The sequence below is a fragment of the Colias eurytheme genome, chromosome 17 (assembly GCF_061535395.1).
Source record: "Colias eurytheme isolate Ceu_HAF_F1 chromosome 17, ilColEury1 Martin Lab GWU primary, whole genome shotgun sequence".
In the NCBI taxonomy this organism is placed as follows: domain Eukaryota; kingdom Metazoa; phylum Arthropoda; class Insecta; order Lepidoptera; family Pieridae; genus Colias; species Colias eurytheme.
The window spans coordinates 4,614,988-4,635,671 of record NC_142996.1 but is presented as its reverse complement, the minus strand read 5'-3'; the positions used below and the strand labels follow the sequence as shown (position 1 = coordinate 4,635,671).

General features: G+C 34.6%; 1 protein-coding gene across 1 annotated transcript in view; it reads right to left on the bottom strand.

Annotated features, from left to right (window-relative positions):
• spen (spen family transcriptional repressor split ends) overlaps positions 1–20,684 on the bottom strand; it is a 102,287-nt gene that overhangs the window by 69,659 nt on the left and 11,944 nt on the right. Inside the window, exon 2 of the mRNA XM_090111395.1 lies at positions 13,157–13,471. Within this exon, the coding sequence (XP_089967521.1) occupies positions 13,157–13,471 (315 nt within the window). The remainder of the gene's footprint in view (positions 1–13,156; positions 13,472–20,684) is intronic.

The window sequence follows — 20,684 nt, the reverse complement described above, 5'->3', positions numbered from 1 at the left end:
TAATTGTATATTTATTCTGAATCTTTAAGTTTATTGATTTTTAATTTTTATCCTTTACATAAGCTGTTTTTTATAAAAAATGTTTCAAACTCGAATTTCCGAAATTTTTGATTTATAAATTAAATACATTTTTACAGCTCAGACATTTTTCTGTATGGATACAGTGCCTTTCGATTTTAGTTGGACAACATTTCATTTATACTAATATAATTTAGAGCACGAAGGAAAAAAAATGCATTTCTTCATAATGCTGCTGTTACCACAAAAAATATTTTTTTAATCGCAAATTTTAAGAGAAAATAAATTAAAATGAGAAATGATGTGGAGACGTTAGAACAAAGTCCATCATAAGAATGACATCATTTTGGAATAAGACGATTTTTAAACATTAATGAAAACCTAGATATTTTCAAAAAGTAAAAATTGATGTTAATTTTTATCTAGTTTTTTTCTATTAAAATAAAAATAAAAACAAGTAGCAAAAAAATTTTTAAATTTTGAAATTTTGGAGCACCCTGTAAAGTCTGTATCGGAACGGAGATCGCGTCCACTTAGGTTCATGCGTAAACGATGTTATTCATACTAATCTTTCTCGAATTTTTATATAACTAGCGGTCCGCCCCGGCTTCGCCCGTGGTACATAATATTTACGTTTTCTCTACATAAGAACCATCCTCGTACTTCAAGGAATATAATAAAAAAAGAATTATCGAAATCGGTTCAGCCGTTCTCGAGTTATGCGCTTACCAACACATTTTGCGATTCATTTTTATATATAAGATAAACCTATGTTTTTTTATATTCACTCAAAAGATTGTCTATTTAAAAATACAAAAATAAAAATCTAAAATACCTAGATAAGTATTATTTTATTATGAGTATTTTTCTTTACAATGTCATATTTTTTTCAAAATGTGTGGGAAAAAATGCTTAAAATAAGTAAAATAAACATGCCATAGAGTAAGTAAAGGCAATTAGTATAAAGTTTGGTTATCTAGTTAACTTCAAAATTTACAAGTGTCACAGGTTAAAGTTTATCTCACAAATTTTGATACCGGAAAAAATCGGTACATCAGCGCCGGCCGACCGCTCGGATTCGTCCGACAGACAGCACCTTTTTGACGCGGTGCGCCGAGACAGCTGAGGGCTTAGCGACCTTGCTAGGTGATTTACCTACAAGGCGGGATCGGGGGACCGCACAGTGTAAGGAAATCGCAATCTAGCGGGATTTAATTCTGATGATACGGAACTTATTAAGTTTGATTGAAATAAGTTATAATAAGTGTTCTTATAAGAAACATTTTTTATAAAAAACAGCTTATGTAAAGGATAAAAATTAAAAATCAATAAACTTAAAGATTCAGAATAAATATACAATTATACATCTAAATGTTTTATTTATCATTCTAAAAATCAACAAATAATAGGAATCAGTAAACATACTAAATGAAAATAATTATGTACATATTATTATGTCCCTAGTTGTATAGAATAAAGAATCGTATCATATTCTTGTTTTATTAAATAAAAATAACTGCGTTAAAAACAACCGACAGGCGACAACAAACCTTTTTAGGAAATAGCACATATAAATAATATGTCGTAAGAGCTAGCGCGCATGAGCAACTTTGTCTCTGCAACTATTTTGTCTCTTTCATCAATTGTATGGGGCACGTAGCGACGTAACTACGTCGCTACGTGCGCGCACTTTCATACTAGCTCATGGGTGGAGACTGGAGACACAAAATAGTTGCGGAGACAAAGTTGCTCGTGCGCGCTAGCTCTAATTAATAATTTCAAATCTCTTTTATTTTTTACTTTTCTGTTTTTGAAGTAGGTTGTTTTTAACGCAGTTACTTTTTTTAATATGTACTTTATTTTTCAACACGAATCAAACGAGCCCAATCTCAATAAAATTGAGTCAATAATATACATATAACTGAGTTCCTATGGCCACTTTCCGATTCCATCATCAAATCAGCTCTTTGTCATGATAATGTTTCATCGCTATCCAATTTACATACGTATAAAAAATTTCAGCTCAATCGGTTACCGAGAAGTGAATCAAAGTTACTTGCTACATTTCAATTAAGTCATCGAGTACAGACAAAAATGCTCATAAAATAAAAACTACTGGGCCTATCCGAATAAAATTTTTATGGGACCAATTCGGCACCATTCCGCATCGAACAAAAAAGCTTCTACTAACGCCTGCATATATGTAATATAAAAAATAAAAACGAAAATCAGTAAAAATGACAATACTTTCGCCTTTATCGACAATATCGAAAATTTCAAAAAAGGATAATTTGCGCCTGTAATCACTACATATATTAGCAACATAATAAATTATCTAGTGTATCTATTTTTTTTATACGAATTTATTTAGCTCAGTGGGCCGCGAAAATTCCAATATTTTAAATATTTTATTAAAAATCGTGTTTTTGAAATAAAACTCTGGATGTTCTACTCGTGCATTTAAAAAGAGAAGCTCCTTAGATATGTCCAATAAAACAAGAATGAAACTTTTTTGGGCCTAAAAACATATAGTGCAGAGGTCAGCGAGCGCCAAAAGTGAATCGCTTTTTAACTAGGGCATGCACCCGGGTTTACCCGGTTCCGAAAAACCCGGGTAAACCCGGGTTTTTTGATGATCTTGAGAACCGGGTCTGAATAATATGAAACCCGGTTCTCCCGGTTCCGACCAAAATATTAAAATATAAAGTATTTTTTATATTTTGCTGCATTATTTTAACAAATTTATTCTATCTGGCAACGTCAGACTCACGTGCATCGCGAATTTTCGTGCCACGCCTCAAGCGTGGCTCTGATCGGTTGTCTAACCTTAGATGGTTTTCTACGGTTGTATTACCAAAAAAAAAATTAGGCTTCGAAAATGACAAAAATTAGGCTACAGAAATATTTTTATTAGATTTGTCGTGAATTTGAAAAGCTGTTGATATTACTGTTTCACATAATGATCCAGTCATGTTTTTGTTTTTGGTATCAAGCTGAAATTTATATCGAATACTCAAGTCTACGGTCCCTTGATGCTGTGAAAAAGTCAAACTCACAAGCCAACGCATCAAAAGATACAGCCGTAAATGCTGAAAATTTTCACAAATTTCGACATTCGCATGGAACTCGAAACCTACAGGGTACTTCTCATGAACACAGAGCCTTGAAATTTGGTAAAAGTAACGTCTTATAACACAGATAAAGGAAAAATTGCCTGAAAATTAATTTTTTAAGTTACAACATTATAAAAAATAGTTTTGTTCGGAGCCCTCGGAGCGCGAGTCCGACTCGCACTTGGCCAGTTTTTTGCTTTACAGTTTGCAGTTAATGAATAAGGTTTAAGTTTATATGTGATATTATGATAACAAGGTACTTTTATAAGACTGATAATTTATAAAGAGAAGTATTGAAATTTTGTTTCTTTATTGATTTAATAAAATAAGACACAAGCCGCGTAAAATAAAAGGCCCATGAGGTACTTTTACAGTTACTTTTGTTTTATTTCCTATTTTTTTCCGAGGTATTATAAAAGAACCGGGTAACCCGGTTCTACCCGGTTCTGAGCTCGATTTGGAACCGGGTTTCAGAAACTTGGAACCGGACTCGGTTCTGCATGCCCTATTTTTAACACTAGAGCGCTCAAGCCTAAAATTTTCCTTGACATATGTGACCCACGCGTGCAGCGTGGGTCACATATGTCACCCAATACGACGCACGTTTTTTTTCGTAAAAATCGTAGTTTAAAAAGTAAACGAAGTACTTATTTATGAATCAACTTTATTTTTAAGTGATGAAACCAAAAAAATATCAATATTTTCTCATTTTACTTAAATTATGAGCTAAACATAAACCTCTGTGAAAAGTAACTAATTTTTTACTTATTGTGATCAATCAGTTTTTTTACTTTGGAAACTACAAATTTGGTAAAAATAATCATCTAATTATAAAGTTTAAGAATAAGTTTAAGAATAAGTATAAAAAATAAGTATGTCCTAGCACTCGAATATGAGTATTTTATTTCGATTTTAGTTACACATATATTAATAATTTCTTAAAAGTATAAATTGATCATAAGAGCAGTAAAAAATAAAAGCGGTATACTTGATTTTCACTCGTAATTGTATGATTTCAAAAACTTCCTAGAACGCTCGCGCGGGGGACATACGTCACCCATGTACTTTTATATTTTCGTAGAGTACACTTCGTTTCACCAAGGAAGCTGACACGCTGCTAAAATGTCCGGTGATTGGTAGTCGGGGAATACCTGAGACAACAACACTCAAGCACGATTCTTTAAAAAAATATTTAGCAATATATAGCACTGGGTGACCTATGTCCCCCGCGCGTGCGCTCTAGTGTTAAAAAAGAATCAATTATAATAATATTGTAGGATATATAATTAATATAGTTATGTATAGGATTTTAGACGCATTTTTTTCTTCAATTTAATGATATCCGCATTTTCCATAGTACTTCGAGTAATATGGAAAATGCGGATATCATTATAGAATAAAGAAGAAGAAGTCCCTAGTTGTATGAATAAAGAATTTATTAAATAAAAATAACTGCGTTAAAAACAACCGACAGGCGACAACAAACCTTCTTAGGAAATAGCACATATAAATAATATGTAGTAAGAGCTAGCGCGCATGAGCAACTTTGTCTCTGCAACTATTTTGTCTCTTCCATCAATTGTATGGGGCACGTAGCGACGTAACTACGTCGCTACGTGCGCGCACTTTCATACTAGCCCATGGGTGGAGACTGGAGACACAAAATAGTTTTTCTTCAATATAATGATATCCGCATTTTCCATAGTACTCGAACCTCTTCGTCGTAAATACTTTGCTATGACTTTCTTCATATTGTAAATAAACGAATTATGAAGTTTTTAACTGTCATCTTACACACAGCGCTTACAGCGTCTCTACCAATGATAAATGTGACTATATTACGATATGATCAAATAATTATGATCATTTCATGAAAAAACCGCGCGTTAAGTTGGCCATATCGAGAAACGATTTATCATTGATCTTCTCAAACCACATCATGATGTGGCCAATAGACATTCGACCATTTCACGAAATAATCGATCATTTCATGAAATGAGCAAATCTACGATATGGTCACGACATATATGACATATATATCGTTAAATTTCTATCGTAGGTTATTATATGAGGACTTTAAATGTCGTTTCTTTGAATTTACAGGTGAGATTACATAATATTTTTTTTTTAAGTTGTTGTAGTAACAAACTTGTATTATTAAAACTATTGTGAAAACTTTCTAAAATAAAAACTTTGAATTTACAGAGAAACAAATTGGTTTTCTTAGATTTTTTTATTGATCATATGAATTTTTTATTTTTCCTGAAAAGTTGTGTTTTTGCAGTTATCATTTTATTCTCCTGGGTCGGCGTATTTATGAACTACAATTTTGTTTAAATTGGAGTTACATATATTATGAAAGATCACAGAATTTACGTTTATGAGGATAATATGTAGCATAAAAGTTACCTTTAACCTCGATTATTTTTCCGACCCAAATATCGACCAATAGAATTGAACCATTCGACGTCACGTGGTACAACTTACATGGTATTATACTGATAATTTTTTGAAAATTTTCTCTGGTCGTTGACGTCAAACTGACAGGTTCAATTGAATTGTGAAATTATTGGCCGACATTTGGGACGGAAAAATAATCTCCCGAATACCACACGAGCTTCAAAATTATCTGGCATTTCCCTCAAGGTTCCCTGCTGCAAACAAATAAAGTCGTCAAGTTTTTCAGGAAAAATCACTCGCGCTTCGCGCTCGTGATTTTTTAACCTTGACTAAAAACTTGACTCCTTCATTTGTTTCCTATCGGAAAATACCCGATAATTTTGAAGCTCTTGTGGTATTATAAGTGAATATTTTTCCAGGCACTGAAATTTGATTTTTAATTATGTTTTGAACAATCTGTAAATTAAATGTGAATATCTATATCTATACATATAATAAATCTGTAGAAGGGTCATTTCTGTACATTGAAAATATTGAAAAAAAAAATAGCAGGGGGTGTTACTAGCTCCGTCACGCTGGAACCCGCTTTAAAAAAAACCTTACTTTTTTTCAGCCTATTTTACCTACAAACGATGCTAATAAATGTAGTATAGGTCAATTTTTTGTAGTCTTATTAGTTACTTAGAAAACATCATTGATATCGTTCGAAGTAAAAAATATAAATAATAGCGTGTTGATTAGTTTTGGAATGGGTTCCAAATTGATTGTAGTTTATTGTAGTGGCAAGAAAATTCTTTATTTGCGTTGTTTTATCTCAAATTATTGCAAGAAGGTCACAATAACAAGATTTTAAAAAATAAATAACACTTGTTCAAAAACTACAAACGATGCCAAGGTCAATTTTTTGTAGTCTTATTAGTTACTTAGAAAACATCATTGATATCGTTCGAAGTAAAAAATATAAATAATAGCGTGTTGATTAGTTTTGGAATGGGTTCCAAATTGATTGTAGTTTATTGTAGTGGCAAGAAAATTTTTTATTTGCGTTGTTTCATCTCAAATTATTGCAAGAAGGTCACAATAACGAGATTTAAAAAAATAAATAACACTTGTTCAAAAACTACAAACAATGTAGTTTATTGTAGCTAAACTCATATGTTTGTGGTGGCTGCTGAACCCCTGTAAGCAATAAAAAACAAAAAATTTAGTGTTCAATAAGTTAATATATTCAAAACAATTATGAGCCTTGGATTTCGTGTCGTTTGTAGTTTTAATAAGCCCAATCGATTTGTCACTTCCAAAAATCACAAGTAGTCTGATAGATAACTTAAGTAGCATACTTAAAATCGAAAAAACTGATGATGATTTTAATATTGAAAACAGTAATTTAGAAATAAGTGTTGCTGATTTTTGTACAACACATTATGAGAAAAATGACGATGAATCTAGTTCAGAAGTGCCAAAGTGGAATAAAGAAAATGTACTGGAAGTCATTAAAAAATCGCCACCAATGTTAAAAAACTTTTCATCTACTCCAAACAGTAGCAGCAGTGCCCGTAACAAATTAATCAATCTATTAAATCCAATTGTTGACAACCAAAGTGAATATAATTTAACTCGTACTTCTCAAAATGAAGATAAATACAGTTATTTGAATCTACAAGATGAATGGGGTGGTCTTTTAAAAAATAATAAGGCTAGTCATTATACTAAAAAAGATCCGGATATAGAAAATAAGCATAAGCGACCGAAATCGAAAGCAAAATTAGGGTTATTAATTAATGGTAATTGCTTGGCGCCATTAAAAACAAAACAAGGACTAGTGAAATTAAGCAATACGTGTCCTATTGATTCAGCATTACACTGTATATTATTCGACCAAGCCAACTAGACTCTCGGGTGGAATGCGGCCTCCCCGCCCGCTTACCGCCTCAGGTACCGCGTTCGCCTTAGTACGGTTCGCAGCATCGACGCATTCGTACGTTTCGCATCGCTAGTTATTTCTGTACTTTTTATTATTAATCGTTAAAGCTTGTTGTTGACTGTTAAGTTTTTTGTTGTTATTTGTTTAAGTTTTTACTGTGTTGTTATTCATAGACAGCCCTCGAAATGGGGAAAAATAAGACTATTCATAGCGGAGAGCGAACAGTGATATTATTAATATTTTTTTTTTGCTATCTGTACCCGAGACATGGGCGGGTGACGTCACAGTTGAAAAGGGTCTAGTTGGCTTGGTCGAATAGTACTTATCGCTTATGTGGATCGATTTATATATCATAATTATGTAGATAAAAACGACTCAGATGTCTTTGAAATTATCAAATTAATTTCATCCAAAGGTATAAATACAAGCGTCTATCAACAAAGAGCAAATCTCATTCTTCAATTCATGTTAATTGAGAATGGTATAATAGACTGTAACTCTAATATAAGCAACACAATCACGCAAATGTTTAAAAAAGTTCCTTCATTAACCGTTAAGTCAACCTGTGTAAACTGCGAAAAAAGTAGCTCATCTACCTTATCTGTGATAGCTACACATCTTGAACCCTTGACAAATAATGGGATACAAGGACTACAGCAATCATTATTGAAATATCTAGAATCAAATGTACGACGGTGTCATAGTTGTAACATTAGAAATGATCTTAGCTTTCAACCCGGTAATCATCTATGGATTGATATTGAAGTTTTCTTCACAAGTATGGTCAATCAAAATAGTCTCAAAAGGGATCCGAATTCTGGCACTTCGTTATTACAAATCCCTGCTGAGCTAGAAGTGTTAAATAATACGTACATTTTAGTTGGTGCCATAGAGCATATATATATATCAATGAGACTGGTCATTATCGACCTTACTTACGTAGAAGCAACAATAAATGGGAACTTCATGACGGAATCTCCAGCAGCTCTAAGAAAAAAGTAGTGTCTAAAAAAGATTTAATGAAAAAAAAAACAATACATATGCTATTTTATGTAATAAAATAATCATAAATATTTATATGCAATTACAAGAGTGATATGTGATATAACTTAGTACAACTATTTGTTATTTTTTTATAATTTCAACTAATAATAAAATCGTTTGTAGTTTTTGAACAAGTGTTATTTATTTTTTAAAATCTCGTTATTGTGACCTTCTTGCAATAATTTGAGATAAAACAACGCAAATAAAGAATTTTCTTGCCACTACAATAAACTACAATCAATTTGGAACCCATTACAAAACTAATCAACACGCTATTATTTATATTTTTTACTTCGAACGATATCAATGATGTTTTCTAAGTAACTAATAAGACTACAAAAAATTGACCTATACTACATTTATTGGCATCGTTTGTAGTTTTTGAACAAGTGTTATTTATTTTTTAAAATCTTGTTATTGTGACCTTCTTGCAATAATTTGAGATAAAACAACGCAAATAAAGAATTTTCTTGCCACTACAATAAACTACAATCAATTTGGAACCCATTCCAAAACTAATCAACACGCTATTATTTATCTGGGGGCACTGCCGTGCCCCCGCCAAGTCGAGCAAAAAAAAAGCGGCACGGCCGTACCATCCTTTTCTCGAAGCAATTCGGGCCTTTTTCGACCCCCTATAATTCGGTTGTGGATAAAGCAAGAAACCTGAATCTTCAGTAACTAATCCGGCATTGTATAAACACGGAATATTTAAAATTTCAGTCAATTTGAACCAGTAGTTTAAGAATGACAACTTGTTAAAGTTTCTAAATTTTGTCACTCACTGACTCACCGATCATCAAAAGTCCAAGGCACTTCTAGCAGACTTAGAAGCTTCATATTTGGAATACATATAGAGTTTAGTGTCTTAATCATGGGAAAACTTAAATATTTTGTAATTTCGGTCCAGTTTTCCAAATACACCAACTGCATCAATAACTTTGTAATCCCATATAAATATATGGGATTACAAAGTTATTTATGCAGTTGGTGGTTGGTGGTGGTATCAAAAAGAAAAGCTCTACAAAAAGAAGTGAGATCCCATCAAAAACATCCTGTAAAAAACCCAAGTCTCGCAGCTCAGTCTTTCTACCGTCAAAAGTTGTGAGATCCATGTAATACCAAGTCGGTTAATCTATTTAGTGTCTACTTGAAGGACCTTCTGTCTTAAGTTATTACATAAGTTATTATCATGCCAATATTAAAAATATTTAACGTTTTAAACAAATAGATCGACTTGGACATCGCATGAAAACAAAATGAATATTACAATATTATATTAGATTCTTTAGTCTCTCGCGCCTCACGCGATTGAAACTCTCGTTCCTGTTGGTCGCTGGCCCGTCGTGCTGTGTAGTGTGATACATACTAATAATCAAATCAAGCGATGTCCAAGTCGATCTATTTGTTTAAAACGTTAAATATTTTTAATATTGGCATGATAATAACTTATGTAATAACTTAAGACAGAAGGTCCTTCAAGTAGACACTAAATAGATTAACCGACTTGGTATTACATGGATCTCACAACTTTTGACGGTAGAAAGACTGAGCTGCGAGACTTGGGTTTTTTACAGGATGTTTTTGATGGGATATTTTTTACTTCGAACGATATCAATGATGTTTTCTAAGTAACTAATAAGACTACAAAAAATTGACCTATACTACATTTATTAGCATCGTTTGTAGGTAAAATAGGCTGAAAAAAAGTAAGGTTTTTTTTAAAGCGGGTTCCAGCGTGACGGAGCTGGTGTTACTGGATCGATACCAAACCCAAATATGTGATTAAAAAATTTTTTGTCTGTCTGTCTGTCTGTCTGTCTGTCTGTCTGTATGTGAAGATTTCACGTGAAAACTACCGGTTCGATTTCGATGAAACTTGGTATAATTATACCTTATTATCCTGGGCGTAAAATAGAATAATTTTTATCGTGGAAAAATACGTAGAAAAAAAATTAATCTTAATTTTTCAGTTTTATCCATAGACTTTGTTCTGTAGAACCGCGAACACGTTGCGTGTTTTTATAGGCCTAGCCGTATTTGGGTCCAATAGATATGTGGAATGGTCAATTTTTAGATTTAAGTTTCTCTATTTTATTGTTTTATTGCACCTTTGTTCTTAACAGATGTTTAGTTAAGATAGTTAAGAAAATAATTTGTATGCGTGGGAACGTAAGCATAGATTGCGGGGTGAGAAACCCAGGTAGTAAGTAAAGATTTAATTGTATGGCGCAGGCCAGACAGAAGAGACGTATAGAGCAGGCTCCAAGGAGAAGTTCGATTGCAAAAATAGGGGACCTAAATCTGACTTCTGATATATATTGTATAGATCCCAGACATCCTATAGACAGATGTTGCCAACCAGTTTTGTGGTCCCCCTCTTCCCACCCCGGTAATTAAATATGGCATACAAAGAAAAAAATAAAAATTTCCAAAACATGCCGTGTGGGGTATCAAATGAAAGAGCTTATTGAGTAGATCACGAATATATAGCATACTATAACATTTCTTACACTTTCTCTAAGATTTTTTAGAAAATTTACGAAAATGGTCCATTTTTGAGTTAACTTTAAACCACTATAGATTGTAAACTCATGAATATATTTTTTAAATTATTATTTTAAATAATTAACAATAGTCCATTGTTTACGATTCAATAGTTCGTACAGTGAAATAGTTGCATGGGGGAGTGGGAGGGCATTCAAATATGGCGAGTATATTTTCAAGTTTATGCCAGAAATAAACGCCTAATACAAAAATATCGGTGTCAGGGCTTAGAATAATTATCTCTGCACTGTCGGTGTGTTTGACAGAATGAAAAATATGGCAGAACATTCTTGAATCAGCCTCTTAACTTCATCAGCCTCTTCTAAACTTGAAAATATACTCGCCATCTTTGAATGCTCCCCCCACTCCCCCATGCAACTATTTCACTGTACGAACTATTGAATCGTAAACAATGGACTATTGTTAATTATTTAAAATAATAATTTAAAAAATATATTCATGAGTTTACAATCTATAGTGGTTTAAAGTTAACTCAAAAATGGACCATTTTCGTAAATTTTCTAAAAAATCTTAGAGAAAGTGTAAGAAATGTTATAGTATGCTTTATATTCGTGATCTACTCAATAAGCTCTTTCATTTGATACCCCACACGGCATGTTTTGGAAATTTTTATTTTTTTCTTTGTATGCCATATTTAATTACCGGGGTGGGGGGAGGGGGACCACAAAACTGGTTGGCAACATCTGTCTATAGGATGTCTGGGATCTATACAATATATATCAGAAGTCAGATTTAGGTCCGCTATTTTTGCAAACGAACATCTCCTTGGAGCCTGCTCTAAAAGTATCATTGTTTACAAATCGAAACTTTTTGAAGTGAAAACTTCTTTAGCGGCGTTGAGCACTTTTTCTGTAATGGGTATAAAATCTTAAACTCGCGTCAGGACACGTGACCTGATCGAAAAAGCGTAAGACGGATACCATTCCAAAATATCAAACATGCTCAACGTTAATAATCAAGTTTTCACTTCTGCCGGCACTCCCGGAGTGCAACCCGTCTTTTTTTTATATACTTGTATACTACTCTACTACTACTTTTGATATATATAATAATGTGGTCATGTCAAGGAATAACTGAGCTATTTTCAAAACTACACGAATTATATCCGCAAATTTATTTATTTTCTCAGACTATTAATTAATTTAACAAAAGATGAAATTGCTGCAATTGTTTTAAATATCATATTATTAATAAATAAATCATAGTTATTAATAATTTTATGCACGACACTGAGATATAACAATGCTTTTTTTCTTTAATTCCGTAATTTTATATTTCTATATAAAAAAAATATAAACAAAAATTGATGGGAATTAATTAATTTATCTTTCAGTGTGTTTTAGTAGATATGTAAGTATATATAAAGTCAAATATTTCGTTAATAACAAGGTGCATACATATAAGTTTGGAACCGCCGCCTGCCACATTGAGATGATGTGGATCTTCAAATTCCTCGTCAAATCCAATACACTGCACTCCAACACGAATATGCACAATAGATACCGCACTATCACATGTCACTACACTATGTCACTTTTCTTGCAACTATTCCCACTGCAATCCAGGTAATCACTGCAATCCATTCAGTATGGGTGAAATGCTGCTGATAATGTGGCGGCGGCGGCACCAATATTTTGTGCGAATACTAAAACTAACGAACATGCTTGGTAAAAGATTAATTTGTATCACTATAACACTTGAAGCTCACAGCAGCTTTGAAATTCTTCTTGTGGGAAGACCATTAGTCAAAATTTAACAATAATAATGCACTATGACTAGCGACGTTCACCGACTTTTGGGTGGGTCGCAACAGATTCCCATCTGCAAGCATCAAACAATAATTTTACCGGATGATGCTGGAAGTTTACTACGTATATTTTCTACCAATACTTCTGTTGTCAATGAAGTAAAATATGGTAGAATCAGATACATATATAGATTTAAAAATCCAATAAAACATAGAAAGCAAGTTAATTATGTAAAATATAGTCAAGTTCAATTTTAGAGAACTATTTAAGCAAAAATGGCGTATTGTAAAATGATGATACCGGCAGATGGTTATTGTAGATAACAAAAAAACTTTACTTACGAGAGATGATACCGCGTTGTGGAAGCCGGCGCCGACGTAGAATTCACGGAGGATGAAGAACCTGAGTAGCCAGAGCCGGCAGGTGAGGAGCCGGCCGACGGAGCACCCGCAGCAGATGGTATCGCAGCCGGTTCGTAATATTCAGTGGTAAGAGTTCGTTCGTCGAGGACGTGTTCGATGTTATGAGCCTTTGAAGCGGACTTAATGTCCATAAAGGCAACAGTGGCACAAACACCGCTATTAGAACCCCCACCGGCACCCGTGCTTGCGTTCTCCATTCGACCCAATAACTTGACATTCTGGACTCGGCCATAGCTGTAATAAACACAAGTTTTATAACCTTACAATAACAGCATATTTTTATGAATTCGCTGCTAATAAATTTGCAACGGTATTATCAAGAGAAAAGAATACCGTTTATATTTAATATACATAATATGTACATACATAATATGAATCATCTATGTATTGCTTTAAAATTTCGTCGTTTTATTGATATGTTAGATTTATTAGTTTTTAGAGAAGTTTAAAAAAAACTGAAGTCCCATGTGGAATCAGGAGAAATAAATTAAAACATACGCAGGTATAATATGATATATCTATATGTGACGATTTTTTGTGTTTTGCCCGCGCATGTTTAATAACGTATACACGTGTGTTCATCATTACTATAATATTATTGACTACATATTTTCCAGTTGTTGCAACCGCGACACAGTCTACAAGTTTTCTGCTTTTACTTCGAAATCAAAGGTGTACTGTATGCTCTCTCTTTATAATAAGCTATTATTAATTATAACAATTAATAAAAAATCCAGTTAAAGCAATGGTTGGCACGGTCATAAATTGTCAAAAATCCCTAGATTTTCTTGTGTATTTTATGTCTTCGTATATGGTCTTGTTTATAAATTTATATCAATTGACTTATTACAGTCGACTACTTTATTGACTATACGAGCCGTTTTTTAACACGCTGATATTAGCGTATCTTTGTATGTACTCTGTACTTGTCTGACTCAGGAGTCAGTAAGGCTAAGGACTCACGAAGCGTTTTACACCCGCGCCTGCCGCGGTTGCGGAATAGAGTTTTATTTTCAAAACTCACGAGACCGGAGTTTTTTGCGGTTACGCAGCCGTCGCGGTTGCGATTATCGCTCGCAAACTTGGCGTCTGATTATCGCAAGACGAGCGGTTGCAAGACGGGCGGTTAAACGATCAGTTGAGCTCCAGACCGCCATGGACCCGCCGCGGCTGCGGGACCGCGAACCGCGCCCGCCGGTAGTAGATGACCGCCGGTGCAGCGGGACCCGCAAACAATCGCACACGCCGCGGGCGTAAAACGCGTCGTGAAATGTGCTTTAATTTTTTACATAAATATCTGTATTCTACAAAAGCTGCGGGCCCGCAACCGCGGCGGGCGCGGGTGTAAAACGCTTCGTGAGTCCTTAGCCTTAGGCTAAGGACTCACGAAGCGTTTTACACCCGCGCCCGCCGCGGTCGCGGAATAGAGTTTTATTTTCAAAACTCACGAGACCGGAGTTTTTTGCGGTTACACAGCCGTCGCGATTGCGATTATCGCTCGCAAACTTGGCGTTTGATTATCGCAAGACGAGCGGTTGCAAGACGGGCGGTTAAACGATCAGTTGAGCTCCAGACCGCCATGGACCCGCCGCGGCTGCGGGACCGCGAACCGCGCCCGCCGGTAGTAGATGACCGCCGGTGCAGCGGGACCCGCAAACAATCGCACACGCCGCGGGCGTAAAACGCGTCGTGAAATGTGCTTTAATTTTTTACATAAATATCTGTATTCTACAAAGGCTGCGGGCCCGCAACCGCGGCGGGCGCGGGTGTAAAACGCTTCGTGAGTCCTTAGCCTAAAGCGTCTTATTCACGGTCAATCCCCGACGTACGTCGGCTCAAGGCCGCGGTGCTGGATGTATCCTACTGACGATCGTGCGCGCATCAAGCATGGCTAGGGTTGCCAACTTTTATTTGAAGAAATAGAGTATATCTGATTTTAAAGGAGGTAAATACAGAGTAAATAAATATTTTTAAAAATGTATTTTTTTGTACTTTTTGCAGTAACTAAGAATTTTTCATTATTTTTAAATGAATTATATGAATCCAAACATTCCAAATCTAAATTTATATATTTCAAGAGCTCATTTTTAATTAATTTTTAATGAAGCTCGGTTTCTCTCTTCCCGCCACTTCACATTCATGACCGAAAAGACTCTTTCAGTAAATGCTAAAGTGGCGGGAACAGAGAGTATATAGCTCATCATTTTTTTTTAAACAAACAAATTCGTCAAGATATTTTTTTTAAATAAATTGCCATTTTTCTGCAGTGGACTTTTGCATAAAATCTGTGTTATTCAACAATTCGCCTTGGAGTTCTTTTAAAATAATAACTTCTGAATATAAACTGTCCATGTGTACAAGGTTGATCCAAAAGTAATGATAATTGGGATTTCCTGTGTACATAAAAATATAAAATAACCGTTTCTTGCTTGCTCATGCACTCACTAAGTTATCACAAAAAAATCATATCAATAGGCCACGTTTCCAAGTATTTACATTAATTTCTGTTGGCAACACTAATCTGCTGTACGTCCGCGCTATTCACTGTCCATCTGCACGACGTTCGCGGTGGTGGGGGTGCTTGCTGGATGAAAAGTTGGTCGTGCACATCCAGCAAGATAATAATAATAATTATTGACGTACGTCAACGCTATTCACTGTCGTTTTGCGTCGTGCATCGTGTATGACCTTGGCGGGACGTACGTCAAGATGGACCGTAAATAAGACGCTTAACATAGTCGAGTCAGGACTCGACAGACTTGTATTTGGACAGATTTAACCCTTAAGGGTGCGTATAAATTACCAATCTTCTATTAGATGATACGTGTAATATTCAAGACCAAAGCTAAAAAATAAAATATATATCAAACTAGATGATATTTTCAAGGATTCCTGTTTGTTCAAAAACAAAAAAAATTAAAATTGACTCGATAAAAAAAATAACGAAGTTACCTCTAATTTTCACACTTTTACGTTTTCTACTTGACATGGCAAATAATAATACCTATTACGATTTTTTTTTCAAAAACATCATTATAGGTATTAGAGATCGCGATGACAGAGCGCGACGGCGACCCCAAAAACTTGAATTTAATCCTATGGCGCAACGCTCTATGTAACTGTTCAATGGAATTTTTAAAAGACAAAAATATAACATTTTTAAAACAATATAAAAATTATGGATCACGAGGCGGGGTTCAAACCTGTGTCTTTCCCCTTTTTTTTTTTTTTTTAGTGGGGAAATCTTGCATAGATACCCACGGCCTCCGGGGAAGAGGCCGTGGGTTATGTCGGATTCCTACCGACCAAAACCCCACTGTGTTCCGTCAAGCCGCATCAGCGACAGGGCCACGGGTATGTGTAGAATTCATCCGTGACCCCATCAGCGGCAGCCCGTCGCCGGGCCCAAACAGGCTAAGAGCCTGCCAGCTCTACCCTCATGGAGCGGCGTGAGCGGAACACGTCTCACGCCGCCTCATCCCACCGGACAATGGACTAAATCCCCGCTCCATCGCCCGGCCTGTGTCTTTCCCCTGCTCTCTCGGCCACCCGTAATTAAGTCAGAGCAATCCAATTTATTGTACTCTTTCGTTTTATGTGTCTACTAAGGGAACCCCTCGTCATCTATTGACATGATTTAACAACCATACAAACAGCCACATTCCATCTGTTGTAATCATTGAAATAATATTTCATATTGGTTGAGATGGTTGCTAAAATTTATTTTATTCTTGGAATTTCTTCTAATCTATAAAATTTCATATAGAAAGCGTTTATAGAAACATCATTATCAAACTCAACGCAACAATCATATCAATACCGACCTAACTAGGGACCGGGTTGGTTCAATAGATTTTTGTCTAAGGTTAGTATTACGTTTATTTTTTTTATTTATGCAAAAGCTACGCTTTGCATAAGATAATACAAGACGATATTTTGTAAGCGGCCGCAATTTCATCGTACATATGTGAAAAGAATGTTATTATAAGAAAAAAGGTATCAAATATAGGTTACCAACATATTAATATTCTTTCTTCGAAATCAACATGCCAACATGCAACATGTTTCAACTACCTATCGTGAGCTAAGAGACAACTGAAGTAAAATGTGGCTCAGCAATGTAATTCAGCCACATTTTGACTTGCTGTTTATAGAACGCAAAGAACAAAAATTTAAACCATCTTAGGATAACAGCTCGTGAGATCTTACAGCCTAGTTACGGACAGACAGACAGAGATATATCGAAGTTGTTAGTAAAATACAATAGGGATGAAAGAAATAATACGTAAAAATTAAAAAGTGTTTCATTCAATGTGGATGGATGCTATCGATCGATAAAATTTACCATATTATTGTATACTATCTTACCGCCCGCGGCTTCGCCCGCTTTGTCTAAAACCCAATAAATTCTATGCTTAAACCTTCCTCTTGAATCACTCTATCTATAAAAAAAAAACGCATTCAAATCCGTTGCGTAGTTTTAAAGATTTAAGCATACAAAGGGACATAGGGACAGAGAAAGCGACTTTGTTTTATACTATGTAGTATGTAGTGATGATTATATCAAATAAATTATATGTATTGAATAAACAACAGAAATATAAATTTTGATGGCTAACTGGATTTTCGATAGGCCCTAAAATTATTTCTTCCTCTATTTTTAAATAGCACCTAATAAACTGTATTCAAATATTTTCGAAAATTCACTTGCTTCGACAGGGAATCGAATCGTTCTTTATGTTTACATGATGTTGATGATACAATAAAAAATGTTAGATTCCATGATATTTATATTTTTAAGAGCAAATGTTTTTTACGAGAAACTAGCAAAACATAATCACCTTTAACATTATTTTTGTCGATTAGAAGAAAAAAATACCTAACAATGTTTTTTTTCTTTTTAGTCAGTTTAATTCCTGGTCGAAGCAGATGTAAAAGAATTGTTTTTCAACAAAATTTCTCTCTCTCCAGTATTTAATCTCCAGTATTTCAAGTACTTTCCCTCCAGGGGCCAAGGAAAATTTCCACACTGTATAAAGGTATTTTTAAACAGTTAATTCATAAGCACTATAAAATATTTTTATACAATGTTTTTCATTACCATTTTAACTATGTACTTCTCTTTTTTTTAACTAGACATTGTGACAGAGTTAAGATTACAATTTTGTGTGTTTAATCACTGATTGAATATATTTATAAAAGTAAATAATCTAAACATACTTGATTCAAATTTATTACGAGAATGTATGCATTGTAAAACTTGAATGGTATATTAATAAACATTGACGCGGCGACCGCAACTACCGCAACAGTGCGTTGTGCGCAGACTACCTAGTACCTAGTCGTTGGCGCGGGGCCGCGTCGTCATGACATGACAAAACCACACAAAAAAAATGAGCTGTTGCCGCTTTTAACGCAATACATATCTCTATTGAACAATGCGCTGTTGCCACTCCGTCGGACTCGTTTTATCGACAACACGTCGGTATTATTATTGGCACTAACGATTCTTGACGTTGATATACAATATAAAATTAACTCGTGCAATGTCATAAGTGTACACTATTACCGTTATAAATTAGTTTTATAAAAAAAAAGACGGTTTGCACTCCGGGAGTGCCGGCAGAAGTGAAAACTTGATTATTAACGTTCAGCATGTTTGATATTTTGGAATGGGGATACCATTACTTACGCATGGAATATAAGGGCTAAAAAAAAAGTCCGTCTTACGCTTTTTCGATCAGGCCACGTGTCCTGACGCGAGTTTAAGATTTTATACCCAACGCCGCGCCGCTAAAGAAGTTTTCACTTCAAAAATACTAGGCCTTTTAATGATTACATAATATAATACAATAATTATTAATATCGAATGTAACTAAATTTTAACCTATTGTAATTCACTTTATTTATACTTTATGTATTGTGTAATTTGTGTATAAAAGTTATACCTACATAGTGATTAATTATATTTTACTCTCCATAAAAAAATAAAATCGCAATCTACTAGATAATCAATGATTCTTTCAATTTTAATTCACCTAGACACTGTTTATTTTTATCTATTGTTACTTTTGACTCAAATAACTTGAAACATTAAACACGTACATCGAACATGACTTGTAGATAACGAGAAACTTGCCGTGGCACTGGCGATGGCGCGGCGGCACCAAAGAATGATTAAATCGGTCGATGTCTAGAGCGACGTTGCCAAGTTTACTCTTACAACATGGCCGCGCCCGCCGTACCCGTTTCCGTGTGAAACCAACTCAATGCGACTGTGTTGGTGTGTACACTGCGTCTGTGTGATGATATAAGTTTTGGTAGTGTGAAACAACGACGCGCCGCGTTGTGCCGCCGCGGCTAAAAGAAACGCACCGACTAACACAGGATGCAGAGAAAGGGTAGAGGGTACAGGTACCGGCTCGGTGACGTCAGGCTACTTTCTGAATACATCATTTAAAAGTTGCGAAATACAATTTTATTAGGATAGGACATTAATTAAATAAATAAGATGATATATATGTATATAAAGTTTATACATAATATATATCAATATTTATTTTTATTCAAGTTAATAAGATCTTAATCTTAATACTATTATAAAGGCGAAAGTTTGTATGGATGTATGGATGTATGGATGCATGGATGTATGGATGTTTGTTACTCTTTCACGTAAAATCTACTGAACCGATTACAATGAAATTTAGCACACATATAGAGGGTAACTTGGATTAACACATAGGATAGGTTTTATCCCGGAAATCCCACGGGAACGGGAACTATGCGGGTTTTCCTTTGAAAACGCGGGCGAAGCCGCGGGCGGAAATCTAGTACTTAAACTCATAAAATTGTTGTCTTGCCCTTGATAGGTGTACAAAGTTTGAAATAAATATGTCCATTAAAATAGGTCAAATTTAAAGAAATCGGTTATATACAATTGTACAAGTAAAGCTAATATAAGCATGTTAAAATGAAAGGAATAAACGAGAACCATGCGAGGTTTTGTGGACTAGTTCTTTTTAATTAAAATACTAGCTTTCAACTCGCGTCTTCTAAAGGATAACCCTAATAGTTATTATCCCCGTGCGAATTTCCATCTCAGGGCTCAAAACTATCCTTGTACTAAATTTAATCCAAATCGATTTAGTGTTTCAGGCGTGAAATCTTAAGAGACAGGCAGACAGACCGACAGATTTCATTTATATTTTATAATATTAGTAGGGATAGTAGGATGTTTTGTTATGCTAAGAGAAATAATAAATATAAAAACAAATTGTTAAATATTACGCAGCATAACATCTTATATTAAAAGAGAACGTTACCCATTTACAATTCACATAATATATTCAGCATTGCTAACTGATTTTTTCAAGGTTATCTACTTACGGGTACGATTTCTTTTTAGTGCATTAGTAGGTATATCAAATGCCGAATACAAAAGTAATAA